General features: G+C 41.0%; 1 protein-coding gene across 1 annotated transcript; it reads right to left on the bottom strand.

The window, feature by feature from the left end:
• Positions 1 to 4609: 4609 nt before the first annotated feature.
• Positions 4610 to 7799, bottom strand: LOC311059991 (uncharacterized protein). The gene is made up of 5 exons (XM_084078118.1): positions 7573 to 7799; positions 6307 to 6376; positions 6038 to 6175; positions 5772 to 5925; positions 4610 to 5131 (listed from the first exon to the last, which is right to left on the bottom strand). The coding sequence occupies exons 1-4, from the start codon at positions 7762 to 7764 to the stop codon at positions 5852 to 5854; spliced, it is 474 nt and encodes a 157-aa protein (XP_083934244.1). The 5' UTR covers positions 7765 to 7799; the 3' UTR covers positions 4610 to 5131; positions 5772 to 5851.
• Between the last annotated feature and the right edge of the window lie 4848 nt (positions 7800 to 12647).

Here is a 12647-nt window from a genome sequence, read left to right as displayed (position 1 = left end):
GCCAAAGCTATTATTTGGACAGGCCTCAGTCAAAGGGCCGTTCAGGTCCTTCAGGTCAACGGCCCAAAACCAGCAAAACATGGAGTAATGGAGAAAAGGTTAAAAGCATCATGGACACCTATGGTGGCTTAAATGTATAGATTGCCAAGTATATGTATTGTGTATTTGTTGGTTATCTCATTGAAGCAAGGTTTTACATAAATGTGCTGATTCCAACTCAGCTACAGCTGTCCATCTATAACAGCTGAGCTGACTCTCCCATGCTACTCTCGAATCTGTATTTGTGTGTCGCCCTTATCTTTAGTCCCATACCTTATATGACCATTTATTCATAGCTCGTTGTGAGCTTGTAGATCTGCTGTTTTCAAACATTTTAGTCCTTTAACTTTTGGTACTTTAAGTACATTTAGATGCCAACACTTTTGTAATTTTACTCATGTCCATTTTTAATTCCGGACTTTTACTTGTAACAGAGTGCTTCCCCATTGCAGTATTGATACTTTTACTTTAAGTAAAACACTTGAGTACTTTTTCCACCACTGCTTTTTCTGCACCGGTGCCTCGTTTAGTTTTCTGTAGATGCAAACACTTGTGTCAACATGTCTCCTGTTCCGGCACACACACACACACACACACACACACACACACACACACACACACACACACACAGCGCAGCAACCTTGCTATTGATTCACACCTAAACAGCATTAACATACATGTGCTTTAAAAAGTTTGTGTCTGGGGTCTCACATCAGGGAACACAGAGTTGAGCTGCACACGGTTGTTGCTCCTTTAGTCAGTTTATTTTTTTCAAATATATATGAGTGAGTTTCAAGCCCACGTTCAACTGCATGACTAAATGACATAGAAGTGCAACACAGTTAATCAATGTCATGTGATTAACACCTTGGTTCTCAAAGTGGGGTCCGGGGACCCCCAGGGGTACTTAAGGGGGTTCCAGGGGGTACCCAGCTAAATGTGTAAATATAGCATCAGAATAATTTTAACCTTTTATACTTTGGCTATTCAAAAATAGCAGATCTACAAGCTCATAGCGCGGCACCGAGTGCCGCGCTATGAGCTTGTAGATCTGCTATTTTTGAAAAATCTTGAAAATGTGTTTAAATCTTTGAACATATGTTTCTTTAAAGCAAACATTTGTAACTCAAATCTTTGCTTCTGGGGGTCCCTGGAACAAAATATTTTCAGATGGGGGTCCGCGGGCAAATACATCATCATTTTGGGGGTCCTTGACATGAAAAAGTTTGAGAACCACTGGATTAACACACGGGTGTGTGGAGATCAATCTACATCATTGATATCAATCAACACTTTATTCATATATATATATATATATATATATATACACTTTCACTACTATTATATTCAAAGAATTAGCAGATCTACAAGCTCATAGTGCAGCATAGAGTATATATGTTTTTCTTTTTTTTTTTACACATGTAAGAATAAAGCACAGTAAAAATCACTTATTAACTGAACATAACATCAAGCCATATGGCCATCATGACTTCAGTAATGCTACAGATGCATCTCTGAGCAAAGATTAAAAACTATTTGACAGATGAACATTCCACTAGATAAACACCAGACACAGAGATCCAGTTCAAAGCCATTCTTCAGCAGCATGCTTTAGATCAGGGGTCTTCAACAGGGGGGTTCGGGACCCCTAGGGGGTCCTCAGAGCTACTACAGGGGTCCGCCAAATCTTTGTGTGATATATATATATTTTTTTTACCTTAACCACTTGAACCCTAGCATCCCCTTTTTTCTGAGGAGAACTTTAGCCAAAAATAGCAGATCTACAAGCTCTCAACGCCTCGCAGCGCGAGGCGTTGAGAGCTTGCAGATCGGCTATTTTTGGCAAAGAGGCTTACGGTGTAGAGAGAGAAAAAGAGCAGACTAAGTAAACATTTTTTTTGATTTGTTTGTTACACAATTTGATACAATATAGAGTAGGGGGTCCCTGCTTTTTCTCTCTCTCAGCTAGGGGGTCCTTGGCCTGAAAAGGTTGAAGACCCCTGCTTTAGATCAAAGTAGTGTTGTGTTATCCTTTTAGCATCGTTGTGTAATCGTACCTCCGTACTGTTAATAAAGCATTCAATCAATCAGTCAAAAAGCCTTTGTGACTAACAATCTTTTGGTAGGACAAGAAAATCAACTTTTGACACCCATTGTTCTCATTCTAAATGTTCTAATGACAGATAACAGATGGGTACGTCTTCTGGACTTCTCTACAAGTCGGCACCTGGAACACTCCATGGCGGGCAACAAGACTGGGCAGACTAGATTTGAGATCGGTGAAATACGTAGTCAGCCCCGCGATCTGGCCGGGCGAGGAGAACGTGCGTTTGACGTACGCTTCGTGATACCTACGATTGTATTTACATTCGCGCCCTCGTGCAGGGCAATCGAAATACATCGTCTTCCGCGATACCTCGTCATACATGTTGCATCTATCCGATTGCTTGCGAACACAAATGTTGGCACAGGACAAGAATGTGTCTTCAAGTAGCGTGGTGTGTTGTTTGTATTGTTCGTACTTGTCCAGCAGCCCTCGCAGGGTCTGCAGGTAGACGTCGATGGCGTTGTGAGCAGCCGCTTGATGCACGGCCGAGCAGTTGCCGCACTCCGAGTGCTTCATGTTGGCGACGTGAGCGAGCAGTAGCACGTGGAAGGCTGCTCCGTTGACCCAGTGCTTCAGGTGGTGGCTCCTCATCTCTGTGTCCATCATCACACGCTGCAAGGCGGTCAGCTGTAAGCTGATCCGACGCTCGGTTTGTTTCGACATTTCCAGCAGCTCCGGCGTGTTTTGGATGTGGATCCTGTGTTGCTTCATGTAGTTGTCCATGGTGACGAGGATGGCGTTGGACTTCTCGTTGTCGAACACGCGCTGGAGCACGGCGGGTATGTCGTTCTCCGTCTGGACCGCTCCGGATTGAAGGCCGATCAGCAGGTCCATGACGATGGAGATGACCACCGCCCCGAGCCCCACGCTGTTGGGCATCTTGGTGAACGGAGCCAGGGCTCCCCCCAGACTTTGGATATACTCTGGGACTTTCTGTAATCCATCAGCCTCGGCCAGGTTCTCACTGAATTGCTGATGTAGAATCCAGTCTGAATCGGCAACGGAAAACTTCTGGAAGGTCTGGTCGATGCCAACATCGGGCAGGAAGTTTGAGTTCACGGCCGTAGTGTAAATCGATTCAACAGCAACCAAGTTTATTCCAACCTCAGTAGAACATCTGGGCCCCATCTTTGCTTTCTGCTGTAGTGACAGTGACAGGCGATGTGGAGAAGAGGCAGTGTGTCAATTCTTTATATCAGTGGAAGCAGGGACGTGCACAGATAAGACTCTAGGTGGTGATAGAGCGCCTGCCCTTTGCCCTCTTGACCAGAAGTGCCCTTTTTTCAGTTTACAGCAGGGGTCTTCAACAGGGGGTCCGGGACCCCTAGGGGGTCCTCAGAGTTACTACAGGGGGTGCGCCAAATCTTTGTGTGATGTGATTTTTCTTTTTACCATAACCACTCGAAACCTAGCATCGCTTTTCTGAGGAGAACTTTGGCCAAAAATAGCCGATCTACAAGCTCACTGTGAGCTTGTAGATCTGCTATTTTTGGCAAAGAGGTATAGGTGTAGAGGGAAAAAAGAGCAGACCAAGTAATCAAAAAAAAAGTATAATTTACTTGAGCACCTGCCCCTCAAAATGTCTGTGCACGCCACTGAGTGGAAGGCACCGTAGCGGACCCTGGTTGGATAATAAGAGTGACTCATGAGTTTTACATCGATCCAACAGTCCAACGGTCACACAATTTGTTTTCACAGGCATGCATTCAGACCATGACAAACAACAAACAACGTGTCTGTCTGTCAGTCTGTCAATAAAGCTACACTGTAACGAATTGGACTGTAGAATTTACAGTTAATAGCTGGCAGCACAGTTGCCAATAAAGTACTGTAATAGCTACTGTAGTTACTGTAAAAAAGAACTACAGTAAATCTAAGTAAAAAAGAACTACAGTAAATCAGAGTATAAGTGTTTTGCAGTTTGTTACTGTAAAAAAGAATTACAGTAAATTACAGTATACATTTTTACAGTTCGTTGCTGTAATTTAAATTACAACAAGTTATTGTAAAATCCATTTACAGCTACTTACTGGCAACTTTTGCTGCCAGTAATAGCTGTAAATACTTAATACAATTTATTATTGTAGATCTGTTTTACAGTTATTTCATTGTTAAATGCAAATTCGTGTTAAATCCAATTAATCAGTGCATTAAATTCTCTTCAACGGTTAGATAAAAGCCAGAGTCATATCTGCAATAAAACATTTATTAAACATTTTTACATTAAGATTGTTTACCTGTAAAACCATCAATATTACAAGTGCAAACTTATTTTTTTTCTCTGTCAGGGGTCAGTAATGATTCTCTTAATTGCATGCTTCTTTAGAAGGCCCGTAGGACATACCCATGTAACCATACAGACATACACGTACCATACACATGCAGACATGGATTATGACACTGTCTCACACATCATGTGACATTTCTGTCTGCATTACAATAATCACATATCCATAGGCCATACTGGTACGCCTAACACCCCCCACCACGCGCACAGACACACACGCATATGGGGGCCCTGATCCAGAAAAGGTTGAGAACCACTGAGATTTTAAACATGAACCTCCCCAGCCAATCGAGTCAGCGGCAGGCAAGCCAGATCCAGACACAGTATTGACAGTGCTGTTAGCCACTGTCAATGCTGTGTACTGGTACCCACAATCTAGCTCACCCACCGCTAGCCCGACCAGCTGAAAAGGTTGAGAACCACTGAAAAATCTGAACCGTACATGAACAGCAAAATGTCACATGTCAGATACACTGTGCAAAGATAAAAGTGCAAACTTTTGCAAACTTTGTGCAAACATCCAACAGGAGAAATGGACGTGGAACCAAAAACATGGAGGCAGTCTTGAGGCATCAAACAAAAACAAAGGCAAATGGCAAAAACCTCTGTTGAGGAGATGGCATATGTCAAAATCCATTCAGGCAGGAGGTCTTAACCAGCAGGTATCCATGGAACACAAGGTTGGAAATCAGCAACATCTGTTAGGGCACAAAAAAGAACACTATAAGTATTGAATGCTGATTATGAGGTGCAGGTGGGAAACAAGCAGAGAAGCTCAGGTATCTACAGGGCTGAGAATTGGGGACAGTTGTGGGAATGGGTGGGGCAGGTGATGAGGAAAGGTGTGGACAGTTAGATGGCAGGTCTGGGGAGGTAATTGGCCTTGGGAGTAGTGACATCCAGAAACTGCCCTGTGATCCTTTCTTCTTACATTAGTTGACTTTCCCTTTTCTGAACAACACCTAGTAGGTATTGCTTTTGCACAACTACTTACACAGGAGATGACAGCCAAAGAAGTCAATAAGTGCACACCATATTCACTTACTAAAGATGTATTTGAAGAAACATGTTTCGGTTAACTATGAAGGTCAGCTAATCGAAACCTTTCTTAAAGAAATAAATACAAATAAAGTGTAACTGAAGACAGTGTTCTAGACCACTTTTCTTCTGAACAACTCCTAAAATCAGAGCATGAGATAGAGATCAAAAAAACTAAATTATAAAACTGTACTGCTTTATTGTGTGTAAAATATGACCTAAGATGGCAAAGCAACATATTAAGAATTTCATTCATATAGTGGGCAAGAGAATGGTCCAAATTCTTTGCACATGACTTACACTCAAAGCCAATTGAAGTCCCATCAGTCGCTTCAGGAGGGAGGCGACGGGAGGACAGACCTAATTGTTCCTCTTCTCTCTCACCTTCCCACTTTTTTGGCCGAGCAGCTTGGTTGTTTTGGTGCCAGTGGTTGGGTTGATCCCAATGAAACATCTGCAATCACAAATCACATACTCTTTATGTAAAAGGTGCACTCACAGCTGCTCTACAAGAGAGCACATCTTTCGAGTTACACATGATGGTTCTACTTCAAGCAGAAAGGTACCTTTGTATGAACTCCAGAGTGTAGCAGGCGTGCCTCTGGTACATAGAGCTGCCATTCCAGCCAGGAAGTTGGTTTGTGGAGCCACAACGACCTGCCCCTCAATGCTCAGCATCCACTGATTGGCTGTGATAACATCACCTAAACATAATTAGACATATGGTTTGCATGTTAACAGTGTTTGTCTGTTGCTTTCCACATACTAAAACATGTCCTCCATTAGTATTAGTATCTGCAATGCTTTAAAACAGATTAGAAACTGTATACACTACCTAGGACAATTAGACGCGGAGAGTCTGGAAGGTTCATTGTCCTTTCGACATCTGCTGCTGTTGCCAACACCTAAAAGACAGAAAACATATATGTAGTCAGGGTAACAGCTTCAACTTGGGCATAACACAAGTTTACAGGTGTACAAGAGTGAAACTATCTTTTGTACAAGCTACCCACACATTAATTGTATTAATAAGAAAAAAATGCCAAACAACAAAACAGAATTCAAGTATCAAATGAAACTAAAAGATATACCAAAATTAAATACAAAATAAAGACATCGTCAGACTCATGTGCAAGTAAAGACAACACGTGGCAGCAGATATAAAAGTGGGTGAGAATGGAGTGCATCTACAGTATAGTCACATAAAATGACAGTGCTGCTGCGAGGGCACGGTAGCGCCTGCAGTCGGTAGCGCTGTCACCTCACAGCTAGAAGGTCCTGGGCTCGATTCCCGCCGGGGACGCTGTGGGCGTGTCTTCTCCTCCGCGTCATCAGCGCCCATACCCTAGGTGGGATTGGCGAAAGGGCCTACTCTGTGTGGAGTTTGCATGTTCTCCCCGTGTCTCTCAGGGTAGTTAATACCCTCACAAAAACATGCACTAATGCTGGTGGCTATAACGCCTCCCCCATGACAGCCGGGGCGCCTGATGGAGGGGAAAGGAACTGGTTGGAATAACGTGTTCCTTCCACACGCTACGTCCAGGGAAACTCCCCCCTATCAGGTGACAACAAGGTCAGTTGGCTCTCATGCATTGAAGGAGGCATGAGCTCGGCCCTGGCCTCCCTAGGCTGGTGAGGAGAGTCTAGTGCCCAGGATCACTTAGAAAATTGGCACCGGGTGGAAAATAAGGGTTACAAAATTGTGGGATAAAAATTAAAGTAAAAACAAAACATGACAGTGCTGTGCCAGTATAAAATGACACAGCATCTAAAGGCTGGTTTATACTTAGTTGCACATCAGTGTCATGCACCAAAAATAGCAGATCTACACGCTCAGAATGCATCACAATGCACACGTTCTGAGCTTAGATCAGCTATTTTCAGCGTTCAATACTGACATGCAAGTATAATTGAGACGTAAGCAGGGGCTCAGCACCTGTTCAGCAGCCTGACAACCTTGCTGTGGAAACTGTCCCTGAGGGTCAGTTCATTCAGCATTTAATGCTGCGTTATCGCCTGCCTGACTGTAGCAGAGTGGGCTGATTGTAAAATACACAATATGAATGTCAAAAGCTTTAAAATATGATAATTTCATACTCACATCTGCCTGCAAAATGAGTCCATCTAGGTCTTCCTTGAAGTGTGCCATCAGCAGTAGGATCACACATGGTGATGGGTCACAGTTTTCTTCATGGTCGTACTTCACCAGGATGCGCTTGACCTCATCAGCATTAGACTTCTGCTGGAAAAACCGAAGGATCAGCTTCTCTTTTTCGTGCATAGCCTGCTCCATTTTATCCAGGATGCCACTGTCTGTGAGTAATTGGAAATGGCTGTACAGCAACTTTGGTGTGAACAGATATGGCCACTCATTCTTCAGCTCAGAAATCGAAGGAGATGGGCTGGCCTGGCATTGATGTTTTTTCTTTGTAGGTAGTAGGTTTCTTGCATTAACTGAGTCAAATGTCCTCTCTCTGCCCCATTTGGCTCCTTGGTGCTGTACATGTCTTTCATTTCCCTCTGCTTCTCTTTGAGACTCTCTTCAGTTTCATCAGGTGGACAGTCAGGCTGCCATCTCACACAGCCATACTGGTCAGCTGGTCCTTTTGCCATGTCTGCAAGTGAATTTGAGCTCTTCCTTTTCAAGTCTCACCTATACAGAGATCATAAGCAGTCTCACAGGAGGAGTGTTACAGACCAACACATTGGCACAACACTGATTTGTCAGATTGAATTTTGTCAGATCACATTTACAATCTTAAGAATTTCCTTAATCATTTGAAAGGCCATATATTAGAGGGCAGGAAAATAACATGTCCTTTTTCCCTGCAGAGAATGCATGTGATAAATATTTGATCTATTGTCCGGCAAAATGTTAAGTGTCAGATACACTGCCAGTATCTTGTGTTTTTTTCGGCCTGATCCTAGCAGATTGGCGACCTCAAAAGCATCTTGATAAAGGATCAAGGCAAACGATGATGTTTCACTTTTAAATAAGACATTGTCAGTAGTATTCTGTCCATCCCATACATCCATGAACACATCACGAGTAGAGAGGCGAGAATGGGCCTTTTCATACTGCTGTTTGAAACCCTCGTTTTCAAACAGGGACGTTAGAGTTTCTTTTATTGGCACATATTGTGCAAAGCATTCTTTTCCTGACAAATTTGTATAGATACAAGGGGAGAGGTTGAACATAATTGAAGCTGTTTTTAAACACTGACTTACGACGCTGATCTGTACGCAAAATGTTGTTGGCCTTTTTTAATGTCATCTTTTGCAAGCTCTTCAATTACATCTGTAATCGTCATGTCAGGCACCCCAAGCACGGACAATTTCTCTTTAAGCTTTGAAAAGAGATGTGACTGAACAACATCATGAATGTCTTGGACCTCTTCAATTATAGTCTGAATAACTGACGCTGGTAAAAGTAGCTTAGCCTGAAGCTTCAAATAAAACAAAGACAAGTTCTTTAAAAAGAGGTCTTTATCTACACTATCATAAAGTTCACCGGTCTCAGGCTGTTCATCACTCTCAGTGAGAGAAGTGGAGGGCTGACTCTCAGTTTGCGATGGGTTTTCAAACTGTGCTAGTTGGGATGGGTGTTGAAACATTGCCTCATCATGTAGATGCTCAGCTGAACTGTTTTTGTGTGTCCTCGAAACATGAGATGAAAATGTGGATTTCACACCAAATGTTTTCTCACAACCCCTAAAAGGACATGTTATTTTCCTGCCCTCTTGTATATGGCCTTTCAAATGATTAAGGAAATTCTTAAGATTTGTAAAGGTGATCTGACAAAATTCAATCTGACAAATCAGTGTTGTGCCAATGTGTTGGTCTGTAACACTCCTCCTGTGAGACTGCTTATGATCTCTGTATAGGTGAGACTTGAAGGCTGCAAACTTTCTGAATGCACGGGTACAATCAGGTGCACCACAGGTAAAAAGGAAGTTTGGCGCATTACTGTGAAATAAAACCTACTATGGTTTTACTCTCATGGGCACACTGTTTGCAGAAAAACATTTCTGGGCTCTGAAGAGATTTGTTTTTTCCTAGTGGTTTCACCTTTTCACTTCTTCTTGACCAGTCTTTGCACTGCGCACTTTCAGCATCTGTAACAGTAGAAAGTAAAAACATTATAAGACATTATTTGTGCCATCGACAGTAAATTAAAAAGGTAATATTAACTCATCAGATTGCTCATAATTCATTCAGTTCTTCTGATGAACTCAATGCAGAACTGACTAATGAACTCATGTTATAGCTGTCTGTATATATATATATATATATATATATATATATATATATATATATATATATATATGTATGTGTGTATATCTGTCTGTCTGTCTCTTATATGTCATCATGATTTGTGTGCATGGGGATCTCATTTTAAACAAGCTTAGTGCTTTATGAGTTTTCCAGTTTAGTAGACCTTGTATTGTGAATTTGTACTTCCATGTACTGTTATGTACTGTCATGTACTGTTCTCATCTCTTACTAAATAAAGTACATCAATCAATCAATCAAAATCAGTGGTTCTTAAACATTTTCGTGTCAAGGACCCCTAATTAGTATGTACTTGGCCAAGGACTCGAGACACATTTTGTTCACTTGGTTTAACAGCTGATCTACATGCTCACAACACAACACATGCAATGCACTGTGAGCTTGTAGATCTGCTATTTTCAAAAGCAAATGTATAGGGTTTAAGTTGTTAAACTGATTTTGATGCTATTTGCTAATGTAGCTGGGGACCACCTGAACCCCCCCATGACCCCTGGGGGTCTCTGGTTTCCACTTTGAGAACCACTGTTATGCATTACCTGCTTTTGTTAGCTACTGTGTGCAAAGCAAAACAAACTAAAAAAACGGATTACCAAATTTGTCTGCACACTAAAATCCTCAATAATATAATTCTCTTTAAGGATCCACTGGTACCATTTGTACTTCTCTATTAATTAAATTATTTTACTTTGTACTGTAGGCTCAAAACAAGATTCATAGATAAACTAATTACAGTCAAAACAAACGTGGCCTCACCAAGGGATATGTGGCCAACATTAGCTCTCCTTTAAGAGCTAATGTTACTAACTAACACGTTGAATCACATTTTAACGTTTTAGGATTCCTGGTCGCATTGTAACATCATCCATTTATATTAAATCGTACAAACACATGCTTTCCATGTAAAAGCGGTTGATATACCGTTAGTCCTGAAACATGACCGTCATATCATGACGTTTTCTACATTTACAACCCGTACATCTACATCAACGTTCAGATTTAAAATATAAAGCGCTTACCCCAAAGCCACGGATGTTACAATTTGAATCGGGGGGGTGTAAGTATCCGTACCTTCTGTATTGTTCAATAAAAATCATTTTAATCCCATCGGTGGCCATTTTCTCCGAGTTTTCTGCATGCTTTCAACTACGCGACCATCGGTTGGGAGGTGTATTACATTATACACATGCATTAGAACTATAAGAAAATGGCCACCGATCGGATTAAAATACGTTTTATTGAACAATACGTAAGATGCGGGTACTTAGACACACCCGATTAAAATTGTAACATTCGTGGCCGTGGGGTAAGCACTTTATAGTTGAAGTATGAACATTTATGTTGATGTACGCGTTGAAAGTGCAAAAAACAGGTTGAAGTTCCGGCCATGAGGCTCGTGAAAAGACGAGCGTCGTGTGAACCATGGCTAAAACACGGTCGTGCACGGTTACATGAACGTGTTAGTTCATGTAACAGTGCACGACCGTGTTTGTATAACATTTTAATTCCATAAACTAATTAAACTTACCTGTTATTTAGTACAGAAAGCACCACGGTTTGAAAAACAAATCTCTCAGCCGAGAGCCGTTACTCTGCCTCCCGGGGTCTGTGCTTCAAAACCAACAAGCTCCGCCTTGTGCATGAAGGATGTCTGCGGTTCTCAACCTGTGGGTCGAGACCCCCAGGGCGGTCCCCACATATTGGTGGGGGTCTCCAGATAACAGTGAAGTCATCGATCCAGTTTAGAGGACCTTGTATTGTATTGTATTGTGAATTGTACTTCCATGTACTTTTACCATGTCTTTCTAAATAAAGTATTCAATCAATCAATCAAAGTGACATTTTAAGTAACCATTTCAATACCTTAAAAAATAAAAATAAATCAAAGAAAAAGACCATTGCTGCATTACAATAATCAACAAACTATACTATAAAAACTGGTCAAACATTGGCCAAATTGTCAAATAATATAAGAAAGAGAAGAAAAAAAAAAATAGCTGATCTGCAATAAGAAGTTATAGATTTTTGAAATAGTTCAAAGTTAAGCTTTTCTCACATTTTTCAAAAATATTTTTTTTAAATTAAAAAACATGTTTTCAGACTCAAAAGAGGACGCTGAATCGAATAGGCTAGGTCTCGATTTTGTATGACCCTTATAAAGTGGTTTAAACAAGCGTTAAAGTTTCATAAACTTGGAAGCTTTTTTCACAAACATATTATTATTATTATTATTTTATTTTGACCCTTCCACCCTCTTATTTAGATGATTTTGAGTCGAACGGTAGGTTACACAATTGTCTAGAATTGTTTAATAGGGAAGTTATAGATTTTTGAAATAGTTCAAAGTTTAGCTTTTCTCACATTTTTTAAAAATATTTTATTTTTAAATTTAAAAACACTTTTTCTGACTCAGAAAAGGACGCTGAATTGAATGGAATAGGTCTCGATTTTCTAGGACCTTGGGAAATACAAAAGCTCACCAAAAAGATTGGACGTTGACTTTTGTCACAAAATTTAGCACAAAATCTGGAACTAATCGCTCCAGATATTTTTTTAAAATCTAAAACTTCTCTCCATCCATATTGAGAGTAAGCAGGATATTTTGGCACCAGCCCTGATTTTTTTTGACACTGATAAAGCTCAAAGGTCAGCGAAAAGACTGCAAAGGTCAACCCTCGTTAAATTTTTAGAAATTGTATTTTTCTTCGAGACTCTGGTTTTAGACAAATATGATGACGCTGATTCCAAATATTTACGTTTTATTTTTCTCGGAAAACAGGAAGTGCCTCAAAAGGCCACTTCCTAGTTGGTTTTAGGGTGTTCCAGGCCCGTGATTTCCCCGATATATTTTTTTCCTAAATCTACACGTAAAATAATGCCAAAAGT

Source organism: Gymnoscopelus microlampas (genome assembly GCF_963454915.1).
Source record: "Gymnoscopelus microlampas genome assembly, chromosome: 14".
Lineage (NCBI taxonomy): Eukaryota > Metazoa > Chordata > Actinopteri > Myctophiformes > Myctophidae > Gymnoscopelus > Gymnoscopelus microlampas.
This window is presented reverse-complemented; position numbering and strand designations above follow the sequence as displayed.